The following is a 24,961-nucleotide window of genomic DNA, read 5'->3' as shown; positions in this document are numbered from 1 at the left end:
CCAGGAAGGAATAAGAATTATCAAATAAAATGCTTTTAGGACTTTAAAACTCTCAAGTGTTTGTCAGAGAAAACACAAATGCTTTCAAAAAAACTTTGTTAGAGCAATATTTAAAGAATTCTTAAGGGTGATTCAGCAATATCAAGTCACATCATAAAAAAGAAATAAGCAAACTTGGTGAAAATTATTAGCGGATTCTACAAGACAGAAGCAAGGGCATAAAATGACATCATTATTGTCATCATCATTGTCATTACAGTGAACATTCCAAATGAATGTTTAATTATCTGTAGCCTTACCTTTTTTGAAACCTACAAACAATAATGGTTCTTAAAGGTTTTAATTTCCCTTTCAGCTCACTTCCCACCAGTGGTAGTGGAAAGGAACAGTTAATAGGGCAAAGGGAGATATGGACCTGTTTAGAAATAGTTCCTTTGGGCAATTCCAATTTCATTGTTAGGACATTAACAGTTCAGTTCACATGAATCCACAGTGGAAGCTCTAAATACTCACAAACAGCATTCATGAATTAACAATGGCAGTTCTATCTAGAAAAAAATACAAGGTTCTACCAATTGGCCTGAATCTGTGAAAGCAGCAAGAAGCTTCCAGAACACCACAAGATGTTCTTTGGTGCATTTCCCTCTATGAAATCACTTTAAACAATGATCAGCAAAGAGTGGCAAGACAAACCAGCATCCACTATCTGTTGGGTTATACTTATATCCTTTCCAAACATCACATGTCCTCTCTAGCATCCACTCTAGCAAAACATCACATGCCCCTTTTCCAGGCAGCTTTCAGAAAAACACCAATGGCTTTTCTCAGAAAAACATCCTCTCATGTGTCTGCTTCAGCAAAACATCCTCTCATAAGACAGTTTCCAGATAAAAACATCACATGACACAATTGAGTCTCAAACAAAACAAAAACAAAAAAGTCCAAATTCTCAGAAATTTCTACTTCAAATATCTTTAAATAAAAATAAATAAAATAATTAAAAATCAAAAGAACAAGCATTTTCAAATTGCCACTCATATTACTAAATGATCCAAGGAGACGTCTTAGAAATTAAGATTAATTTAATTTAGAGGTAGCTGAAATGACAAGTGGCCATTTGGAGTAGAGGTATGAATGAACTGATCAATAGTTCTAAAGAAATTGACCAAGTCATGAAAGGGAGTTACATGTACACAATAAACTTTTATTCAACTATAAAAATAAAACATAATGACATTTGTGGAAAAGAAGAAAAAAGGGATAAGAAATTGCCAAGGTTGGAGCAGGATAAATGCCAAAGGAAACAGCATTATAAATGTAGAGAATAAATAATATTGTGACCATAAGCCATCTCTCTGTTGCGTCCTCTCTCTCGACCCGCAAGGAAGACGCAACCACCAGTTCTTCTCTCAGCAGTTTATTCAGGAACCTTGAATAATCTTCATTTCCCTCTTCATCTTCCTCTTTATCTCCCTCTTCATCTCCACTGTCAGATGATTCATCCGAACTTCCCTCCTCACTCTCTTGTTCTTTAGCCTTTTTTTCTTTTTTGCTGGCTACTCATTTGCCTTTTTCTGCTTCTGCTGCATGAGCCTTTACAATACCGTGGACATAATTTTGGATGTCTCACAGGAGCTGCAGTAGTTGGCCGTGGGCGATTGGGAAAGCAATCTCTTTTAAAATATCCAACCTGGCCACAGGAAAACTTTTCTAACTTGGCAGCATACCCTCCACTCCTGTCCGCCAGGCAAGATTTAATTAAATTCAAAATTACTAACAGCTGTACCAACGTTCTTACTTTCATTTTTAAAGCAATCTCTTCCTGCTTTCTTCACTTTTAAGTTTGTCTCTGTGCCAAGAACCTTATAGTCCCAATCCGGGAACTTTATAGTCTCAAGTCCCAATCCGAGAACCTTATTAAATCGCCCCTGCTCTGGGATCCTTCAAAATTTGTCCCTGCTCTGGGATCCTTAAAGGCCTTATTTTCACTTTTGCTTAGCGCCTGCTTCCTGGAGACCTTGATCTAGCCTCTATGCTTCCCCGAGGTCTTTCCCCCCAAACTCCTGGGGTTGTAAGTCCCACTTACTGCGGCCTTACCCTGCCAGCAAATACTGACTGCTGAAAGTTCTGAACTCTTCGGAGGGGGAGTCGTTTTCCCCTTACGGGCCACCATTTGTTGCGTCCTCTGTCGACCACAGCAAGGAAGATGCAACTACCAGTTCTTTTCTCAGCAGTTTATTCAGCAAGCTTCTTTCTTCACTTTTAACTTCATCTCCCTCTTCATCTCCCTCTTCATCTCCCCTGAACCCTGGGCTACAAGCCCTTTTATACTCTCATATCCACTCCAATTGCAGCAGGCCACATCACCTCACCAGGTGTGTGGCCTCAGCCAATCAGAAGAGCGGGAACATATCACCACCAAATATGGACTTGTTTACCACAAGCTCCATAGCCAACAGGTGCCATCTTTAAAGTGCGGCTTTGGGTAGCCCAGGGGAGGGGCCGTGGCCTCCTACACCTCTCCTTCTGTAAAATGTCAGCAATTGAATTCATAGAACAGAGTGTGGGCCAAGGATTCTCTTCAACACTACCTTTCAAAATCATATGTGTGCATATCTATCCAGAAAACAGACCCATGTGTTCACCTGTCATAAGGCATTTCCATGCTACTGGACACATATCAAGGGGAAGGCGGAGAAGAAAAATGAATAGCATGAGACTTGGAAATACTGAATTGCTCCTCTGGCTTGGTCTCTTTTGGTCATACATTCACAAATTTTCAGATCAAATAATGCCTGGACCTAAGTGCAGAGATGAGCCTGGAACAGCTTTTCAGAGGAAAAAAAATAATAGCTCACAGATAGAGGAGGTTATGACATATGCCAAAACTGTGTCTCCCTCCAATAAAGTTCTTCACATAGGCAGGAACTACCTTAGATGTCCCATGCAGTCACTTAAATAACTGTAGAATACATAGAGCATGCAACATCCTCAAAATAAGGAAGGCTGGCCAGAAAAAGCTAGGCTCTATTTGTGTCACCATAAATCAGGATCTCCTTCAGCACTGAGGCCTGTTATGTCACTTTTAGAGTATAAAACCCAGGTAGGCCTGTTTTCTGGGGTCCCTCAGCTTGGTGCAAGTAAGGCATATGTAAGTAAAGAATCATCTATGCCAGGCATTGTATATGAGACTTTAATCTCAACCTTCTGTTATTTTTCACTGCCTATCCACAAATGACATACACTCAATATAACTTGTATGTATGCATGCTCTGTAACAAAAGAGGCAGGCAAATCACAAATAGCCCAAGAAGCACATGTGTAGTAATTTCCAGAATGCTCTGCAATTTCCTTTTATAGAGAATGATTGCTAAAGGAATCCTGACAAGACCCCCTATTAACTTCAGGTCCTTTTAGTTTTCTTTGTCTTTCTAGATGTTTCATTTTTGAGACTGGGTTTTTCTGTTCAGTACAGACTGGACTTGAGGTCCAAATTCTCCTATACTCTCAGCTCCTTGTGGTTTGGGATAAAGAGTGTGCCACGACATTTGTCTTGTAATATATTCTCCTCCTCCTCGTCCTCCTCATCCTCTTCATCCTCCTTGTCCTCCTCCTCCTCGTCCTCCTCATCCTCATCCTCATCCTCGTCCTCCTTGTTCTCCTCCTCCTCCTCCTCTTCCTCCTTGTCCTCCTCCTCCTCGTCTTCCTTTTCTTCTTCCTCCTCCTCTTCTTCCTCTTCCTTCTTCTTTTAAAAAGATATACTCTTGCTATGGCTGGCTTGGAACTATGTAAACCAGACTGGTCTCAAACTCACAACAATCAGCCTGCCTCTGGCTGACTCTTAAGAAGATCTGGCCCAGGATTACTTATGCATGAGCAACAGGAGGATTTCATCACAGGCCTGCTTCAAGCACCATCTCAGCTTTGCAGATTATATAACAAATAAACAAGAAGAGTATAACCAAAGGAACAGATACAAACTCAATTAAGTTGAAAGGAATGAGTCTTGCACCTCTTTCTTTGTGGTGATAATAAGGTTCTGAGGGATATTAAGGGAGAGAGTCCAGTGTTACTCAGACCTCTTAGAATACTCCAAAGCACCCAAATTTTGCAAAATTTGCATTGATCTATCATGTGTCATACTGTATATCTGGAATACTGTATGGTCCTAATGAACAAGATCATTCAACAAACATTAATATAATATACCAGCACTATACTTAATCATGTGAGATAGAGTAGAAATAATAAGGAGACTATGTCACTGATATAAAAGCTAAAGGGTGATTTTAGCTTTGTTACTTGGAGAAAGATTGTATGTCTCAACATAATAACTGAACTTGCCCTTCATCTCTCATGAGTGCTGTCTGTAGTAAGTCCTAAAGATTCTCTCTCTATTCACAGCTACCATTCACATCCATGGTGCCCACAGACATATGAACAGGTGTCACCCTGAATCTGTGGTTTGCACACTGAGTTCATCAACAGGGACCTCAGGCTCATCTGGGGAGAGCTCAGTGGAAGGAGACGCGGTTCTTGCTGAGATCTCTCCCTTGCAACCAGCACTGTGTCTCCAGAACTACAGAAATAGACACTGCTGTCTTCAGGCCTTGCATTGTTCACTGTCAACGTTGAGAATGTTAGGTTTGGCCGGCTGATTGGAAACTTGTCCTTGGTGAATCCACTCTCGTATGTGGCTTCAGAGCCTTCATTTGCAGTAGCCATGAGCATCAAGCTCTGTCCGAACTGTTGGTACCAGAACATCGTAACAACTTGACTATCAACCACACACTGGATTTCCAGTGAAGTTCCACTTTGCAAGATGTCCCTATTTGGCTTTTGGTAGACGAGGACACTGAACACAGAGCCTAGTTTAAGAAAGACAGAGATCCATGAGGCAGGCAAGTTTAGATTCAGACATGTTTAAAGGCAAAAAAGTCTCTGCTTTGTTTTCTCTGATAACAGTCTATTCACTTTTCCCTATTAGCAACAGTTTCTGGCAGAATCCTCTAATCTGAGATGTCTCCCTCATCCTCTAACTAGTATATTCTGTTTAGGGGGAGAGAAAGTTTCTGCCTACCTAAGCTCAGAATTAACATTAATCCCAGGGCTCTGCTAAGGACAAGGCTCCTACCTTGGCTCCAAAGAAGTAGCAGGAATGTCCACATCCTTAAGCAGCGGTCTCTTTCCTTAGAAAAGGCACTAAAGCATCACATTCACAACCATCTTTCCTCCACACAGTGTAACTGCCTCCTTACTGGTTCTGTTCATTTCTTTATGTGGGAAGTTGACTTTTTGCTAAACATAAAAAAATACATTGCCCTCTAGGGGAACTGCTTAGCTATTCACTTATAATGAGCCATTTATTCAAAAGGCATCCCAGAATGCACTTACCACCTGTGCAAAATTCATCTATCCATCTTTACCAAGAACCACATATGTGCTACTCTTTGAGTATACAAACACAAATGAGATCTAATGTTGGCCTTAATGAATTTTAGCTGTCTGTTGTCTTCATTAGGGTGTCTTTAACTGAGCTTAATTTTGTCCCTCCAACATGCATGCAATACCAACCTAACATCTATTTCTGAAGTCCAATTCTTCCAATAAGTGCCATTTCCTTTATTTTTGTCTTTTAGCTTCAGAAAGTCATTAAAGTACTTTCATTGCCTGCTTTGTTTATAAAAACAAAAATTAGATGAATGTATATGTGTGCATGTTTCATATATATATATGAACATTTGCAGTAATATTTATTTTATTCTAATTTAGTTCAGTTTAGACTATGAATCAGGTCATTCCAAGTTTGACCACAGGGCTATGATTTGTCATTATTATACAACAATTCCTTTTTTTCCCCCCAAGACAGGGTTTCTCTATATAGCCCTGGCTGTCCTGGAACTCACTCTGTAGACCAGGATGGCCTCGAACTCAGAAATTCGCCTACCTCTGCCTCCCAAGTGCTGGGATTAAAGGGGTACACCACCACACCTGGGTAACAATTCCTTACATCATATAAGTACTTATATAGTTTATTTGTGGGCAAAAGGTCAGAGTTAATTTTATTTTTAATTTTATTTTTATTTTCCTGAGTTACCTTTGATATTTATGGGCTAAATTATTTTAAAAGTCAGAATCATTTATTTTATTTTATGTGCATGAATGTTCTGGTAACTGGGAAGATCTGAAGAAATCCTCTTGAACTGGAGTTACAATGTGGGTGCTAGGAATTAAGCCCGAGTCTTCTGCATGAATACCAAGTGTTCTGAATAGCTGAGTCATCTCTCCAGTGCCAGGATAGGTTATTTAGACATCATTTTCACTGTATTTTATAATCTGGAAAGTTTTTTTTAAATAAGAGAGCTTAACTTAACACATCATTACAGAATCTAAGAGGAAGAGACATATTTAGGACCCAAATTCATTTCTTTGTCATCCCAGAACCATGAATTCACATCAGAGCTGCCAAAGATTGCATCATTTTCCAGTTCTCTGTCTCTTACCACCTGGCAATTGGGAATAGTAAACTTGATATCCTAAAGCAAATATAAAATTCAGAAAGATACTCGTGCAAAACTAACCTGTCTTATTCCTCTGATTTCAAGACCCTGTAATAAAATTATGCTCCCAGTTTGTCTTTCATTCTCTTTCCCACCTATATTCAAATGTGTGCATATATTTGTGTGTCCATATCATACATGTGTTCACCTGCATATTTAATGAATATAAAGCAAATGAATCATAGGTTTTTCTTGACAGAATTTTAAAATCCTGAAGATTAAAAATATTCTGGGCAAGAAAACTGTTATGAACTAAATTTTGGAAAGGGAGAAGTTAAAATATCACTATTTGAAGATAATATGATAGTATACATAAGTGACCCCAAAAATTACACCAGAGAACTCCTAAACCTGATAAACAACTTAATTAGCTGCATGTAAAATTAACTCAAACAAATCAATGGCCTTTCTCTACACAAAGGATAAACAGACTGAGAAAGAAATTAGGGAAACAACACTCTTCATAATAATCACAAATAATATAAAATACCTTGGTGTAACTCTAACTAAAGAAGTGAAATATTTGTATGATAAGAACTTCTAGTCTCTGAAAAAAGAAATTGAGGAAGATCTCAGAAGATGGAAAGATCTCCCATGCTCATGGATTGGCAGGATTAATATAGTAAAAATGGCCATTTTGTTGAAAGCAATCTACAGACTCAATGCAATCCTCATCAAAATAGCAACTCAATTCTTCACAGAGTTACAAAGGACAATTTGCAAATTTATCAAAAAACCTAGGATAGCAAAAACTAGTCTTGACAATAAAAGAAGCTATGGTGGAATCATCATCACTGACCTCAAGCTGTACTACAGAGCAATTGTGATAAAACCTGCATGGTACTGGTACAGTGACAGATGGGTAGATGAATGGAATAGAATTGAAGACCCAGAAATGAACCAGCACACCTATGGTCACTTGATCTTTAACAAAGGAGCTAAAACCGTCCAATAGAAAAAAGACAGCATTTTCAACAAATGATCCTGGTTCAAGTGGTGCTTAGCATGTAGAAGAATTTGAATCAATCCATTCTTATCTCCTTGTACAAAGCTCAAGTCTAAGTGGATCAAGGAACTTCACATAAAACCAGAGACACTGAAACTTACAGAGGAGAAAGTGGGGAAAAGCCTCGAAGATATGGGCACAGGGGAAAAATTCCTGAGCAGAACAGCAATGGCTTGTGCTATAAGATCAATAATCGACAAATGGGACATCATAAAATTGCAAAGCTTCTGTAAGGCAAAGGACTCTGTCAATAAGACAAAACGGCAACCAATAGAATGTTAAAAATCTTCACCAATTCTAAATCTGATAGGGGGCTAATATACAATATAGATAGAGAACTCAAGAAGTTGGACTCCAGAAAACCAAATAACCCTATTAAAAATTGTGGTACAGAACTAAACAAAGAATTCTCAACTGAGGAATACCGAATGTCTGAGAAGCACCTAAAAAAAATGTTCAACATCCTTAATCATCAGGGAAATGCAAATCAAAACAACACTGAGATTACACCTCACACCAGTCAGAATGGCTAAGATTAAAACCTCAGGTGACAGTAGATGCTCTCCAGGATGTGGAGAGGGAGCAACACTCCTCCATTGCTGGTGGGATTGCAAGTTGGTACAACCACTCTGGAAATCAGTTTGGCAGTTCCTCAGAAAATTGAACATAGTGATCCAGATGATCATAATTGAACCAGATGATCCAGCAATATCACTCCTAGGCATATACCCAGAAGATGCTCCAACTTGTAATAAGGACACATGCTCCTCTATGTTCATAACAGCCTTATTTATAATAGCAAGAATCTGGAAAGAACCCAGATGTCTCTCAAGAGAGGAATGGATACAGAAAATGTGGTCCATTTACACAATGGAGTACTATGCATCTATTAAAAACAATGAATTCATGAAATTCTTAGATAAATGGATGAATCTGTAGGAAATCATCCTGAGTGAGGTAACCCAATCACAAAAGAACTCACATGATATGCACTCACTGATAAGTGGATATTAGTCCTGAAACTCAGAATATCCAAGATGCAATTTGCAAAATACGTGAAACTCAAGAAGGAATACCAAAATGTGGACACTTCAATCCTTCTTAGAAGGAGGAACTAAATACCCATGGAAGGAGTTACAGAAACAAACTTCAGAGCAGAGACTGAAGGAATGACCATCCCAAAACTGCCCCACCTGTGGATCCATCCCTTAAACAACCACCAAATCCAGACACTTGCAGATGCCAAGAGTTTGCTGACAGGAGACTGATATAACTGTCTCCTGAAAGGCTCTGCCAGTGCCTGACTAATACAGAAGTGGATGCTCACAGTCATCCATTAGATGGAGCACAGGAAATGAAGGAGGTTGAGAAAGTACCCAAGGAGCTGAAGGGGTTAGCAGCCCCCTAGGAGGAACTACAATATGAACTAACCAGTAACCCCAGAGCTCCCTAGGACTAAACTACCAATCAAAGAAAACACAAGGAGGGACTCTAGCTGTATACTGTAGCAGAGGATGGCCTTGTTGGTCATCAATGGGAGGAGATGCCGCTGGTCCTGTGAAGGTTCTATGCACCAGTATAGGGGAATCCCTGGCTCAAGTGGTGCTTAGCATGTAGAAGAATGTGAATCAATCCATTTTTATCTCGTTGTACAAAGCTCAAGTCTAAGTGGATCAAGGAACTCCACATAAAACCAGAGACACTGAAACTTACAGAGGAGAAAGTAGATAGATGTGTATTGAAATAATAGGGAATATTTTAAAGGGATTAGTGAGGTTTTATGTGCCTTTGAGAAGATATATTGTGGGAGTGGGTGGGATGGGTAGCAGGGGTAGGGGAAAGAGGATAGGGGATTTTTGGAGGAGAAACTAGGAAAGGAGATAACGTTTGAAATGTAAATAATGGAAATATGTAAAAAAAATTAAAATTTGACACTGTTGGAAAAATAAATAACAGATTATTTTACTTATTGATAATTTCATAATGCATATAGTGTGTTTGGATCAAGTCTACTCCCCTCATTCCTGTTTCCATATATATCTTTGTATATCCATATATATCCTCCATATGCTTCTCTTTTTGTCCATTTAGTGCTCATTGTATGTGTGTGGGTATAGGATCATCTACTGGGCTATGGATAGCCTCTTAAGGCCGACATCCCTAAGGAAAACTGACTCCTCCTTCGCTGGCAGTCACCAACTTTTTGATAACAGGGAATTATAAAATGACATGGAAAAGTCAATAAATTCAGACAGGCTATCATTTTCAATACAGGTTTTCCTACAAACCCCAGATATACAAGATATTTAAAAAACATTTTTTTTATGTTAGCTACAAAACTTTTCTTTTCTTTCATCCTTTCTTAGGACATTACTAGATTGTGTTTCCCTAAGAGGTTAATACAATGAACCAACAAGAGACCATGGAATCTACAACTTGGCGAATTTAATTCAGACTCACAAATAAAAGTCTCGTGGTGGCACCTGGACAACAGAAATGATGAGCAACAAGTTCAGAATGGAACACAGGTGTCCAATGGCACAAATGTTAGCAAACTATAGGCCGCGTGTCCCCTAAACAACACAAGGTTTCATAGCCTTGCAAAATCCTAGATCCACAGTGGGAAAATGATCCTGTGAAAAGAATCTAGGTCCTTCAGATCTGTATAAAAAGGAACCAGAGAAAAGAGTCTAATGGCTGCCTAGCCTGTAGTAAAACATCTAAGCCAATTGGGGTGTCCTTTGGCAGTTGTTTTAAGAGTCACCAGCCAACACATCATAAATAGAATTCAGAAAAAAAAAATACTAAAGCACCCGGTTCACAAGACGTGTGGCTGTGAACAAGTTATTTTAATGAGGTTCATTGTTTTTTCTTGTACAAAAATATGGTCTCCGTATCAACATTACCATATTATATATGGTTCCTGGAATGTCTCTGTAATCTCTAGAGAAGAAACAACTGCTTCGAGCTCTCATTGTCCTTGATTCCTGATTTTTGTAGACAAAAGCCCTACCTCACTTAGTTCCAGCAAAGAACACTGAAAACTTCCACTTTAATTTTAATTTTTTTTTTCTGTTTCCTTGAAGTCATCCATTCTCTTTGACTCTTACAATTTTTCAGTCTTCTCTTCTGCATTGCTCCCTGGGCATTAAGGGAAGGGATTTGGTAAAGATATTATTGCATTTAGGACTGTGTTTTCCAAAATCTCTCACACCCTTCAGGCTGGGAAGTTGTGGGTCTCTGTGTTAATTACTTCTACTGTAAGAGGAAGCTTCTCTGAGGATGGCAGAGTAAGGCACTGATCTATAGGGTGAGGGAGAGGTGGGAGGATCTGGAAGGAGTTGAGGGAGGGGAAATCCTGATCAGAATACATTGTATGCATTACTTTTCAATAAAAATAAATAAAGTTGTTTTCCTTTACTGTTTGAGAATTTCATGTATACATATAACATGTTTTGGTTAAATTTACTCTTCCACCTGAAACTTGTATTTAGTATTGGGTAGTTTACTGTTAGATTAGCCCAAATTTATAACTTGTCAGTGGTTTCATGAGCAGACTTAAAGCTGCCTTTTTTTCTGGGAAATGATAGATGTGTATTGAAATAATAGGGAATATTTTAAAGGAATTAGTGAGGTTTTATGTGCCTTTGAGAAGACATATTGTAAACTTCTCTTGGAACATTATTTACTTTCTTTCTTTCTTTTTATTCCTTAATCTTTTTTTTTACAGACTTTATCCCACCCCCCACCCCCCAGTTCACCCTCTGACTGTTCTACATCCCACACCTCCATTCTATTCCTCTGTCGCCAAGAGGATGTCCACACCTTCCCCCCGCCACCAGACCTCCCCACTTCTGGGATTCTAAGTCTCTTGAGAGTTAGGTGCATCATCTCTGATTGAACACAGACACAGCAGTCCTCTACTGTATATGTGTTGGGGGCCTCATATCGGCTAATGTATGCTGCCTGGTTGTTGGTTTAGTGTCTGAGAGATCCCTGGGGTCCAAGTTAGATGAGACTACTGGTCTTTCTATGGGGTCTCCCTCCTTCTCAGATTCTTCCAGCTTTTCTCCAGTTCAACCACAGGGGTCAGCAGCTTCTGTCCATTGAGTGGGTGCAAATATCTGCATCTGACTCTTTCAGCTGCTTGTTGGGTCTTTCGGGGGGCAGATATGATAGGCTTCTCTTTGTCAGCACACCATAGCAGCAGTAACAGTGTCAGGCCTTGGGGCCTCCCCCTGAGCTGGATCTCAATTTAGGCCTGTTATTGGACCCCCTTTTCCTTATGCTTTTCTCCATTTTTGTTCCTGCAGTTCTTTTAGACAGGAGCAATCCAGGGTCAGAGTTTTGACTGTGAGATGGCAACCCCATCCCTCCACTTGCTGCTCTGTCTTTTTACTGGAGATGGACTCTACAAGTTCCCTCTCCCACTGTTGGGCATTTCATCTAAGGTCCCTTCCTTTGAGTCCTGAGAATCTCTCACCTCCCAGGTCTCTGGTACATTCTAGAGGGTTCCCCCCCCCCCCACCTCCTGAAGTTGCCTGTTTCCATTCTTTCTACTGGTCCTCAGGGCTTCAGTCCTGTTTCTTCCCCCACCCCCACCCCTAATACTGGATCATGTTCTGTTCCTCTCATCTCCCTGTCGCCTTTCCCACCCAGGTATCCCCCTCTCTACCCTCCTCCTGTGATTGTTTTCTTCTCTCTCCCTAGTGGAACTGAGGCATCCTCATTTGGGCCCTTCTGCTTGTTAGCCTTCTTGGTTCTGTGGATTGTGTCCTGGGAATTCTGTACTTTTTTGCGTAGCATCCACTAATAAGTAGATATTAGCCAAAAAAGAACATTATTTTCAATTTATTCAGAAACCCAAAATTCCTGTTTCAACAACCTTTTAGTCCCTTTGTATGTGTTTATTTCTATGAATGCTATTGCATCTCTGCATACTTTCCTTTCTTGGTTGTGATGGATATGAGTGACAACTATGGCAGGAAGGGACCTCAAACTAGGATGGCAAACATGGCAAATATGGAACCAGGGATTCAACTTTGGTGGGATGTGGAAGATGCCTGGTATGATGGGAAAGAAAATACTACTCAGAGGCATTCCTTTTCTTTTACCTGCTCTGAGTCTCAGCAGTGTTTGTGTGGTTAACAGTGGATTTATGGGTAATGTCAGCTCCGTACATGCACCAAAGGTCCTTGTATGTATGCTAACTAATTACATTTTGTGATGATTCATTGTCTCTCTTGATGTTATCTTTAATTGGGAGACTTTTGTTTCCTAGATAGTCTTTTCCTTCACTTCAGAGAGCATAGTTTTTCATTTTTAAAGTTCTTCTGTTCTTACCTACTATTATCCCACATCCGCTCATGCCTAATCTCTCTTGTAAATTTAATCCTCAATGTTATAATACATATTTACTTTTCATTTCTGTCTTCCTTTGCATAAAAGTGTAGCATGGAATAATAATTTTTTTTTACAGGACCAACTTGCTAGCTCTGTGGACATAGGCATCCTCAGCCACCCCTATCAATCTGACTTAATTCCAGGCAAGCTGTCCTCTGACATATCTGTGAATGAACACACCAAAGCATGCATACATGCACACACACACACACACACACACACACACACACACACAAAACTGCAAAAAATAAATAAATGAAATGTAAAATTTTAAGTACATTTTTAGAGGTCTGTTTTGTCTTATTATTGGTTTAAAGAAAAAACTTGTAATTTGAGGCTCAGTTTTCTGTGTTTCATTCCTCCAAACAGACTTTCCAGGTGTTTGGGAGAATAGTTACAGCCTAACCACTTACAATGGCTTATTCACTGCAGACTTTCCAGTGAAATACAATTTCACTGGCAAGAGAATTTGAAGTCACGTTTTTATTAATAAGACTGGTTCAGTTTTTAATGACAAAGAAAATCCAAACTTCATAAACCTTTGGATGAAGACAGTAAAGTCGATGTAAAGAGCTGAAAGGTGTTAGTGCCCCCTGGCGACAAAGTGCAAAGTAAACAAAGCTTAATAAAAGGGATGGAGGGTCAAAATGAAAGGATGAAATTATTAAAATGTCAGATAGAGCTGTAGTGTGAATATGAAAGAGGACTTCTCCCGGTAGGGTGTAGCAGTCTCATGAATTTAGTTTAGGAATAGCTGATAGTTTGTGGCAGGATAAGTTCACATTGTTTTTTTTAGTCTTTGGGGTTATGAAGGAATGAGAATATCCTGTGATATCCTGTGCTGTGCTTTTTTTTTTTTCTTTTTTCTAATGTGTGAGTGCATGGAGATTCCTCTTTCCTGGCCATCTATTTCTAAGTGGCATGAGTATGACATGAAAGCCAGCATTAGGCATGAAGGAGAATCATATTTTTCCCATCTACTATTTTTGTGTAGAAAGGATGTGGCTGTGTAGAGCTGTGGCTAAACTGCTAGCACAGAAGTACACAGATGTCTGGTTTGTTTTAGCTGAATCCAGAATCAGGGAGAAATGCTCCCGCTTCTTCCGTGAGACCCTGTATCCTTTAGGGATGTCTCCTTCGCTGTTACTATCAACATCATATGAGATATAAATCAGCTGTAGCCCCAGACCAGGGTCTTGTCGATACCAATACATCCTTTCATGGTTCATGTCCTGTCCACATTCCAGCAAAACATTCTCTCCCATTCTTTTGATCAGGTATCTTGGCTTCTGGGTTACTTTCATGTCCACAAGGCCTGTGGTAAAGAAGAAGGAGATAAGACAAGACCATCCAGCAACCTGATACTAGAAAATCCTGTTAGGCAAGGCATAGAAGTAGTAGTATACAGTTTGTCCTCATTGCCAAGGACATACCAATTTCCACGACTCACCTGTTCCCAGGAAATATAGCACCACAGCAGAGATGAGCCTAGCTCTCATGGTGGTTTTGAGGAAAGTGTGGATCCCTTTGTTGCTCTAGATTGAGTGCTTATGATGTCATTGTCTTTGACTACACCCATAAGATCCCCTCCTTCGTGTAGATTAAAACATATGGAGGTGACAGGAGAGGAAAGAGGTTATTGTGGAAGTATCTCTGTGTATGTGCACTTCTATGTACATGTATATGGAATGATACTGTGCGTGTCTGTGAGCTCGCCAGTTTAGTCTTCTGAAAGTATTTATTTTTAGATACTTCCAAATTTTGCCATTCTGGATCCATAGATAGAGGTAATTTTCATTGATGTCTTTTAATATGCAATAAGCTAATTCCTCACACAGAAATATTTGTTTTATGTTCCACTGGTGGTGGTGACAGCAATGGTGTAAATATCGTTTAGAGGTTTGCCAAAAGGACTGATGGGGACAGTGGCACACCACAAGTATGCTCATGGGTAAGCAAAAAAGTATGAGTTATAAGCAAATAATCTGTTTTTCTTTTTTTTTTTTTAGTGGTTATTTCATTTATTTACATTTCAAATGTTGTCCCCTCTGCAACACCCCCCATCCCATCCCCATCCCCTTTGCCTCTATGAGGGTGCTCCTCTACCCACTCACTCACTCCTGCCTTACCACTCTAGCATCCCCCTATGCTGGGACATCAAGCTTGCACAGTACCAGAGGCCTCCCTGCCCATAAAAGAGGATGCCAGATAAAGCCATCCTCTGCTACATATGTAGCTGGAGCCATGGATCCTTTTATATATTCTCTTTGGTTGGTAGTTTAGTCCCTGTGAGATCTGGGCAGTCTGGTTTGTTGATATTATTCTTTCTATGGAATTGCAATCACCTTCAGCTCCTTCAGTCCTTGCCCTAGCCCTTTCATTGGGGTTTCCTGGCTCAGTCAGATAGTTGGCTGTAAGTATCTGCATCTGTATTAATGAGGTGCTGGCAGAGCCTCTCGGGGGACAACCCAGCAGAATTCTGTCAGCAAGTGCCTCTTGGCATCAGCAATAGTGTTGGGGGTTGGTGTCTGCAGATGAACTGGATCCCTAGGTGAGGCAGTTTCTAGATGGCCTTTCCTTCAGTCTCTGTTCCATTTTTTTTTCTTTTTTCTTTTCCTTTTTCTTTTTTCTTTTGTCCCTGCATTTCTTTTAGATAGAAACAATTCTGGGTTAAAAGGTTTGAGATGGTTAGGCAGCTCAATCCTTCAACTGGAGGCCATGCCTATTTACTAGGGTTGCCTCTATACGTTCTCTCTCCCCTTTGTTGGGTATTTTGGCTAATGTTATTCTTAATTTCATTGGCTAATGGGTCCTTGGAGCGTCTCGATTCCCTGGCTTCTGGGACTTTCTAGTGGCTATCTCCATTTCCCAATCCCCCATGGCTACATATTTCTATTCAATTTCCTGACCCTCTATATTTCTCTCCTGCCCCTTCCCCTACCTAATCCTGCCCCCCACTTTTCTCTCCCCCTCCTCTCTCCCTCTCAAGTCCCTGTCTCCTTCTACCTCCTGTGATTATTTTGTTCCCCCTTCTAAGTAGGATTGAAGCATCCACACTTTGGTCTTCATTCTTAAGCTTCATATGGTTTGTGGGTTGTATAGTCGGTATTCTGAGCTTTTGGGCTAATATCCAGTTATCAGTGAGTATATACCATGTGTGTTCTTTTGTGTCTGGGTTACCTCACTCAGGTTGTTACTTTCTAATTCCATCTATTTGCCTGTGAATTTCATGAAGTCATTGTTTTTACTAGCTGAGCTGTACTTCACTGTGTAAGTATACCACATTCTCTGTATCCATTCTTCTGTTGATGGACATCTGGGTTGTTTCCAGCTTCTGACTATAATAAATAAGGCTGCTACAAACATAGTGCAACATGAGTCCTTGTTATATGTTGGAGCATCTTTTAAGTATATGCTCAGTAGTGTTATAGCTGGGTCTTCATGTGAGACCTCAAAGATGCTCCTGTGTAGTAATGCTTCTGGGTGCTTCCTTTCAGTCGGGACAGCATTTTCCCACAGTAAGAGCAGGGCTCAGAAGTAAGAGTCACGGCCTCCCTTGGTGACAACCATTTTTGTGCATTGAGGATGTGACTTTCAGGATTGTGGTCTAACTGATGGAAGAGGGAAGAGGATCTACACATTTAGAGTATGAGAAGAAAACTTAAGTCTTATTTTAAGAAAACTCATATCTCTTAAAGGCTTGAACTTACTTAGCACTCCAGGAGCCAAGAAAATAATAGGTTAAATATTTTTCTATATTGGAACCTACCATCTAGGCCAATGTACATATTCTAGTTGCATCATCTGTCTTGATGACAATATCTAACAAGTGCCTCAGTGAAACTGTGAACATAGATATTATGGACAAAGTACAGAGAATGTAGGAAGGACAGTAATGTATATGCATAAAAGCTAGCAAATATAGAGTCTGGCCTACCAAGTGCAACATCATACCTGTGCCTCTGACTTACCTATTTTAAAAAGACAAAGGCTACATAACAGAGCATACTATGGCAGTCCATTGTGGGTAAGCTCATGATGGGGTTGTGCACTTATGCTATCTCTGCTCAGGTTGCAATAAGAAAACACAGCAGAAAACTCACCAGGCTGTTAGAAGATTGCTGAACCTATCAGGATGCTAAGAGGAGTCTTCTTGGAGGAAAGCATGTGTCTAATATTACATGAGGAAATCCTCACTTAGAGAGGAGATCTGATAGAGGGGCATCACCAATGAAGAGGGGGGAGTTAGCATAGTGTACACCTTGGGGCTGGGGAAGAGGAAATTTCAGTATGAAAATGCAGGCAGTCAGAGCAGCTAAAGCAAAGCAGAAATGTAATCAGAAAAAGGGATGGAGACTTATAAATTCACAAAACAATTGACACAAGATAGTTCAATAAAGAACCTGTAAGGTTTTCAGCTCAGGGGAGACTTACAGGCAGGAACAGCTGCCAAGCTGGCAGTCTGGGTGACTAGATGAATGGTAGTCAGAGGAATCCAGGTGAGAAGTTATACCACAATAGCAAGGATGGAGAAAATTAGTAAAAGTTACAATGAATTTAATACTTAGAATTGTGCAAAACATGGCTATGGGTTTGGTATGGAAGGTCATCAGACGGCAGAGAAGAGCTACACTGTGAGCTTGAACATGAGTGGATAGTAGTTTGAGTTCATAAGCAACTCAGAATGTGACATTCTCATTCACACAGAGAAAAAAAAACTGACAAAAATATCAATAGTAAAATTAGCAATATGAGAAGCCTCCAATTTATTAGGAGCAGCTCCTTGAGCAGCAGCTCCATTGTATCTGAAGATTAAAGCCCCACAGGAAGAAAGGACCACAGTGGTACAACGGCACTCTAGACCTAATGTGACGAACTTGTTCTGTCTGTGCTTTAGAAGGCTCTGTGGGTATAAGAAGTTAAAAACTGGAGCAGAGAAGGGAAGTGCATTACTGAGAACCTTTGAGAGTTGGAGTGATAGAGGCCTTCCGTGGCTGTTGGCACTGGGAAAAGGTGTTCCTTTCTCTGGGCTGGAGTAGGGCCTCCCGAGACAAGAGGCTTCTTGCTCCTTTTGGGTGTCCTTTCTCTGTAAAGAGCAGCTGGGTGTGCGGTGCTGCATTCCCTCATGGCACAGAGGTGCAAACATGGCTGCTCGATGCCGGAAGATTTTGTAGAGATGCTATGCCCATCAGAGACCCTCTCCTCGGTGATAATATCAACATTAATTGAGCAATAAGCCAGCTTTTGACACAGACATGAGTCTCATCTATGGCAAAACATAGAGTCATGACTCATATTCTGAGAGCAAGCTATTTTCAACTTCTTCCCAGTATCTGTGATGAGGTGTCTTGGGATTCGGGTGACTTGGGCTTCTGCGGAGACTCTGAATGAAGAAGATAGAGAGGTTGAGACAACCAGTTGAGTGAAAAGAGATACTGGTGAAGCCGTCTAGGATAAGACCTGAGCTTTGGTCTGCCAGCTGTAGCCACAGGTCACTTATGTGTTTCAGAACTCACCTGTTCATAGAAGATGAAGCACCGCACATCTTGAAAGACTGGTGACCATGGCAATATCAGAATAAACCCCCTGCCTCAAAGAGATAGCCTCAAGGCTGCAAACAGTATATGTGATGCTTCTCTCTCTTTTAAGGACCTCGGTGCAAGAAACATTTGAGATAGAAAAGCTGCTCCCTCTTCTGCAGGAATCTGGTGAGTTCACAGGCATTGAAACAGCTCCTGCGATTCATGTCATTTCCTTCCTCAGTTTCTTTAAGGCCATGTGTCTGAACGCGTGAGCCATGTTTTTGTATTAGCACATTCTTGTAAAATTTTCAAATATTTGTGTATTTTAGATCCTCACGATAACGTGTGACTATCACCTAGAAATGTGAGAACAGAAAGCTTACTCTGCTATCAAAACAGTGCTTTATTTTTAGAAGCTATTTTTATGCTGCAGAAAAGATTCCAAGTATCTTCCTTAGCCTACTCACTGACATGTTTCCTTAGTCACTGTCTTTTAAAATATGCAAAGGTGTAAAAGCTCAGTCAATTCACAACACGGATTATTTTGCCATCATGTATCCCATTCAAAAGCTTAGAACACCTATCCCCTGCTCTTTAGCAGATGAGAGTTAGTTGTTCTTGCCAGAGCCTGCTTGCCTAGTATTTATTATGTGCTTCTTGACTTTCTTTTTCCCTCTCCTTTTCCAGAAGAGTCTAGTGGAATGCATAGCATGTTTGAGTTTTTGCTCCTCCTCCTCCTCCTCCTCCTCCTCCTCCCCCTTCTAATTAAACTTTAGGGGGGTTGAAAGACAGCTTGGTACTAAAGAGCACAGTTGATGATGTTCCAGAGTTACCCACAAGACAACTCACAATTGTGTGAAACTCTTGTACTAAGGAATCTGATGACATCTTTTATCTACCACTGCCACCAGGCAGCCATGTGGAGCATGTGTGTGTGCACATGCGAGTGTGCACACAGAGGTGGGGGAGGGAGGGAGATTTGAAATAATAATTAATTAAATTATATCTAATGGGTAAGATTATATATTTACAGAAATGATGGCCTGAGAGGAGTATGATCCAGCCCATATACTTACACAAAATATACTTATGATGCTAATTTCTATGTACAATCAATATTAGTCAAATTCCTAGATCCAGGAAAGAAAGGCTGCATGTATTTATAGTATGAAATGTGCTCTTTTGATAATAGTGTGCCTTTAAGCTTCTTTTATGTTGTTTTGGAAACAAAGCATTTTGGGGATGAGAAGAAATGGAAGAGAATCCCCCATCCTTCCTAAGGCTTCCACCCACAGCCAGAGCTTCCCTGAGGTTTCTAGAATTTTACTGCATTATTTTCAATTCCAGGAAAGTTGTAGGCCTTCATTCCAGTTCTCATGGCTATGACTTTTGCTCCCAGGCTCCATCATGGTGGAAAGAGCAGGCCATCACTTTTTATTCCACAGTATTGAGAGAAAAATGGTTCTTGTCATATCATGTCTAAGGAAGTTTTTCTTTTCTTGTCTACAATCTCTTTCTGGAAGAGAGCATGTAGAACAAATTTGATTTAGCTTCAGACAGAAGTGTTTATATTGCCTTAGAAAATCCTCCACATAACTTAGATGTTCCTAATGAAAGGAAAGTAGTTACTAACCTCAAAAAGTGTACTGAAGAAAATAATTTCATATTATCTAGAAAACTCTGACACCCACGTTTTACAGTGAGAAATCTGGCCCTGGACCCACACACATCATATTAAACCCTAATTTATCAGGCTTTTCCTGTGTTTACAATGGTTCCACTTCTGTAGAGAATGTGGTTACACTTCCGATTTTATCACTTTTCCTTAAGTACTTTAGTATAGAAAATAAAAGACAAAAGGAAACAACCAGATAGTAGCCAGTTCTGCCTTCTCGTCCTGTTCTAGTGAGTCCCCCAGACGCATCCCTTCCCTGCCCCTTGCCTTCAACCCTGAAACTTCACTTGTATGGTTCCTTTTCTGAATTAATCGAGGCACTGAGATGATGCGGTTGGCTTTAGTCCTGGTACCTTGGTGATAGGAGGAAGCTGTCTACTTCCCCGCTGATCTCTTTTACCCAAGCTCAACATATTTAAAAGTTTGAGGGAACAGTTCCACTTTCAGTACAAGGAAGAATTTTGTGCCTTTAACAACAAGACCTAAAAGAAAATAGGAATCTCTTTCTCCCTTTTGCACTCTAATGCCATGAACACGGTCCTGTCTTCCCTGATCTTCTTTCACTTTTCAATTTTGCCATACGTATCTGTTATTTTCTTCCTCCTTCAAGGCATAGCTAGGCCATGTTTCTTGTCTACCCACACTGGGTAAAAATATCTTCACAAAACACTGAGCTTGTATCTCATCCTGAAACAGCTGTACAAGAACAGCTACATGGCTATCTTTACTTTGTATGATTTTAAGCCCAGGTATGGACTAACAAAATCATCCTCATAATTGTAATCCCAACTCACTTTACCCTTAAGCTATTTCAGTTCTGAAAGGTATACTCTACCTTAAATCACTTTGTTCTCTATCACCAGACCCTGAGAATCCAAATTAAATATGTGTGTTTTCAAAATACATGTGCATATATATTGAATTTTGTCACACTCTCCCATTATTATCTGCAATGTGATGTAGTTATTACAGAATCTGTTACTGCCCTCTAGTGGAGCATCATAGTGAACATCACTTGAACCAAATTCAGGCCTAAATTGTGTAATCTGTGAATGAATATACTTAATTAGACAGACAAGGGGACTTAAGTTTGCAGAAGTCACTGAACCTGTTGATAAGCAGATCTTGGTATAGGGAGAACATCCTGACATCCAGGTGGTCCAAACCTGATCACACAGGTCCTTACAAGCATAGAACCATCCCTAGCTATATAGAAGAGGGGCAGATGGATGGAATGTGGATTTTCTGTAGCTTTCCTCCTACCCAATTTCAGTCAGATAGGAATAGGTTGAAATTGTGTCATTTTAAGGCCCAAGCTGTATATTAATTTGTATTATGTCAACGAAAGTTGGTATGATTAGGAAGGCAAGAAAACTGGGAGTAGGATATGATTAGGAAGGGGAGAAGAAAGAGAAGGAGAATAATTGAGGACTATGAAGGTCCGTGTATGTGGATCTTCTCTGAGTTAGGCAATGGGCACTGTGAACTTGGACTTGTAAATTTTGTCCAGAAAATATTGACTACATTGATAGACTAGCACAGAGAAATCTAAGTGCCTTTTTAAGGTTGGAAGATTAAAATGTCTGGGGTGATAATTCTTTTTCTTTGTTGTGGTGGTGTGGTAGACTGAATGTAGGGCCTCACGTACTCTGGGTAAATGCTTTGGCACTGACTTACACTCCAAGACCTCACTGGTTTGTGAGAAATATTACACTCACCCAGGGCATCATTTTCAAAGGTGTCAACTTAAGAGAAACAGTGAATAAACTTTATGCTTTGTCCTGGATCTGTTGACCTGGATATCCAATTTGATTTGATACTTGAAAACATCCCAGTACAGAACGCTTACAGCTTCTCTGAGCTAGGTTCTCAGTGCCAATGTTTTGTTGAAGTCTACGAGGCCTGTGTTAGAAAGGTGTGGAAACCAACCAGAAAGCCCATTAGAAACCCTATGTGAAGGCAACAATCCATGGGTGGAGACTCTGGGACCCTGAATTCAACACTCCTAACTCTGGAGGCTACACAAACCAGAGTCCTCAATTCTGTCCTCCCAACTAGTTCTTCTATTAACAGAACTTCATCAAGGTATGTATTTCTTAGGCCAATTTAGTTCTGAAAATCAGCCTTCTAGTCCACATTTCCTGTCATATCTGTGCATCTTTTCTGACACACCCTTGTTTGCCTAGCCATGTATTCTTTAAGATAACCACAGCTCCTACTATAGTGAGGCAGACAAACTTTTATGTGTTTAAACTTGAATCCCACCCTTTGGGCAATCTACTTATGCAATGTGTGGTCAGGTTTTTGTAACTGGGTGTCGCTTGTTTACCAGCATCACCATCACAAAGTACTGCATATTACAGATGGTAATTTCCCCAACCCCATTTCTGATGGTGAGTTGAAGGTGTCAGCTGACAGTGTCCCCAGAAGCTTATCTTCTTGATTTATAGATGGACATCCTTTCCCTTAAGGTCTTTCCTCCCTGTAACTGCAGCCTGGTCATTTTGCATACTGGGTGTCACCCATGTGACTTCATTTTACTTAATTACAGCTGTGAAGATACTTTCTCCAAGTAAATAGTTCTGTGAAGCATTGGTTTTAAACTTCATCAGTCAAGTACAGCAGACAGGTACGTCTCATCCTGTAACAGTGGGAATACAAAGAATACCAACTTCAAGGGCGTGTTAAGGCAATGATGATGAAATGAGTGAATGAGTAAAGAGGTCCAAGCTTTGTCCATCATATATTCTCATAGTGCCATCTCACCACTGCTTTGCCAACATTTTTTTTTTGAAATGTTATTTCAGTGAGGTTCCAGTGTTAAATTATTCACATATCTTTCTTTGAAATTTCTCCTCAGTTCTGGGATGCATGTGTCAGCTACTTCATTTTATAGATGCAAAACTGGAGCCTGAGAGGGGCAACTGCATTCCTGAAGTTATGAAGTGGCCAGCTTTGCTTGACTATGGATGCTGCCTTCAGCCACAGGTTTTGAATATTTCAGTATCCCTATTTAAACACTTAGGTTGGGTGAGCAATAAATCTCTGATTTTTAAAGCAATTTGGCTTTTCTATTTCTCCCTATAGGAAATGCTTCCACATTGACTCTATTTCAACACCTAAAACATACCTAATATACCTCCTTTGATGCCTTGTTCCTTGTCACATATCATTCCCATGTGTTCAGTGGTATCTTCGTCTGGTTTTCTATAAGCTATGAAAGATGAGAATGGGTCTCCCCAGCAGGGCTGGCTCTTCTGACAACCTAAGTGTGATCCCAGAATCAGCTTTGAAATGAGTGCCTGCTGCCTTTCAATTTTCTAGTTTTCTTTTGTTTTGCTTTTAAAAAAACAGCAGTTTTATTTCATTTTGTTTTGACAACCTAATATGTATTGTAAAAGGTTGACACCTTAAGTCCAAATAAATACAAGTTTCTATTTACTGTAACTTTATCTTTATTGTGTACAATTTGTAATTGTTCATCTTCTACTTTAACCATCTATTTTCCTAAGTGTCTGCTACAGAAACATCATGTGGTACTCTTGACGGACTTTATGCTACTTTTTCATACAAGGTGACTTTCTGTTTGTGTGAGTGGGACAGTGTCAGTTTTCTTTTGAAACTCATAGTTGCAAGAGCAAATCACATTCTAATCATCTGACACTCAAAAGAATACTTCTCCTGTCCTCTGTAAAAATGGTCTTGCCTTGCTGGGTAGCAGCTACACAGCAAAGGCAAACACATGCTCTGCTAGCCACAGCCAACAAGAATGGAAGAAGGAATTCTTCCTATGAGAAGAGACCCTCTCTGAGGTAAAGATGATTAGAAAGACACTTGATGAAAAGTACATTTGATCTGTAATGAAATATTTTCAGGAATGGAACAAGCTATAGCAATAAATAAATAGAATTTGCTCTTAGAAGTGGCATTATCTGATGAAAACCCCAGTTTATCTCTTTGCCCTTCCTTGGACTACTTCCTAGCAGAGCCTTGCCTTCCTTTGCTAGCTTGGAAGTGGGACTGTGAAATGATTCTTTATGGCTGGTGTAATAAATCACTGTAAAATTAATATCATAAAACATCAATCATGTTAAAACATCAATCAAAGCTACTATGTAGAATACTACAGATTAGAAATTAAGCGTAATTCTTGTTGGATTTATATTAAGAGGCAGGAAGGATTATCTTTTGATTTAAGTATCCATGGGATAGTCTGTCTCCTTACCTTTAGGGACCACTGCCATTCTCTGGTTGCTCTTATTTATCTTCAAAGAGAGAAACATCACACTAACCATAGTCACTGTTAAAGACGTGAATGTTTAGACTGAGTCCAGCTATACAATCCAAACAATAATCTTGTTGTATTGAGTTAGATGAGCAGTTAATTATACCTTCACACTTCGTTTTCTTTTTCTATATAAAGTAATGTATTCATAGTTACTGAGTAATAGGAGGTAAATATTTCTGGAATCATTATTTTAGCTAACAGGATGATAAGACTGAGAATTGGTTAAATCTATGAAAACATTTTGCAAAGCCTTCTATTCATATATATTAAAGGGTATTTTAAATGTAAAATTTCGCTAATGCTTGGCAAATACGCTTCCAGAAAATCCATTTCTTCACAAATAAAGCTTTATAACCGCATTATTCATAAAAAATTTTTAAATAGATTTATTATTTTCTTTACTTACATTACAAATGCTATCCTGAAAGTTCCCTATACCCCCCCTGCCCCTGCTCCCCTACCCACCCACTCCCACTACTTGGCCCAGGCCTTCCCTTGTGCTGGGTC

General features: G+C 39.9%; 2 gene segments (V, D, J or C); both read right to left on the bottom strand.

Annotated features, from left to right (window-relative positions):
• The window catches only part of LOC110316504, a 359,339-nt gene that overhangs the window by 266,301 nt on the left and 68,077 nt on the right, over nucleotides 1-24,961 (bottom strand).
• On the bottom strand, nucleotides 825-5,168 carry LOC110316510. The segment is given in 3 exon segments: nucleotides 825-848; nucleotides 4,567-4,868; nucleotides 5,135-5,168. Coding segments are annotated over 3 exon segments (360 nt in total).

This window comes from Mus pahari, chromosome 2 (assembly GCF_900095145.1).
Source record: "Mus pahari chromosome 2, PAHARI_EIJ_v1.1, whole genome shotgun sequence".
Lineage (NCBI taxonomy): Eukaryota > Metazoa > Chordata > Mammalia > Rodentia > Muridae > Mus > Mus pahari.
Note: the sequence above shows the minus strand (reverse complement) of the source record. Positions and strands in the feature narration are given on the sequence as shown.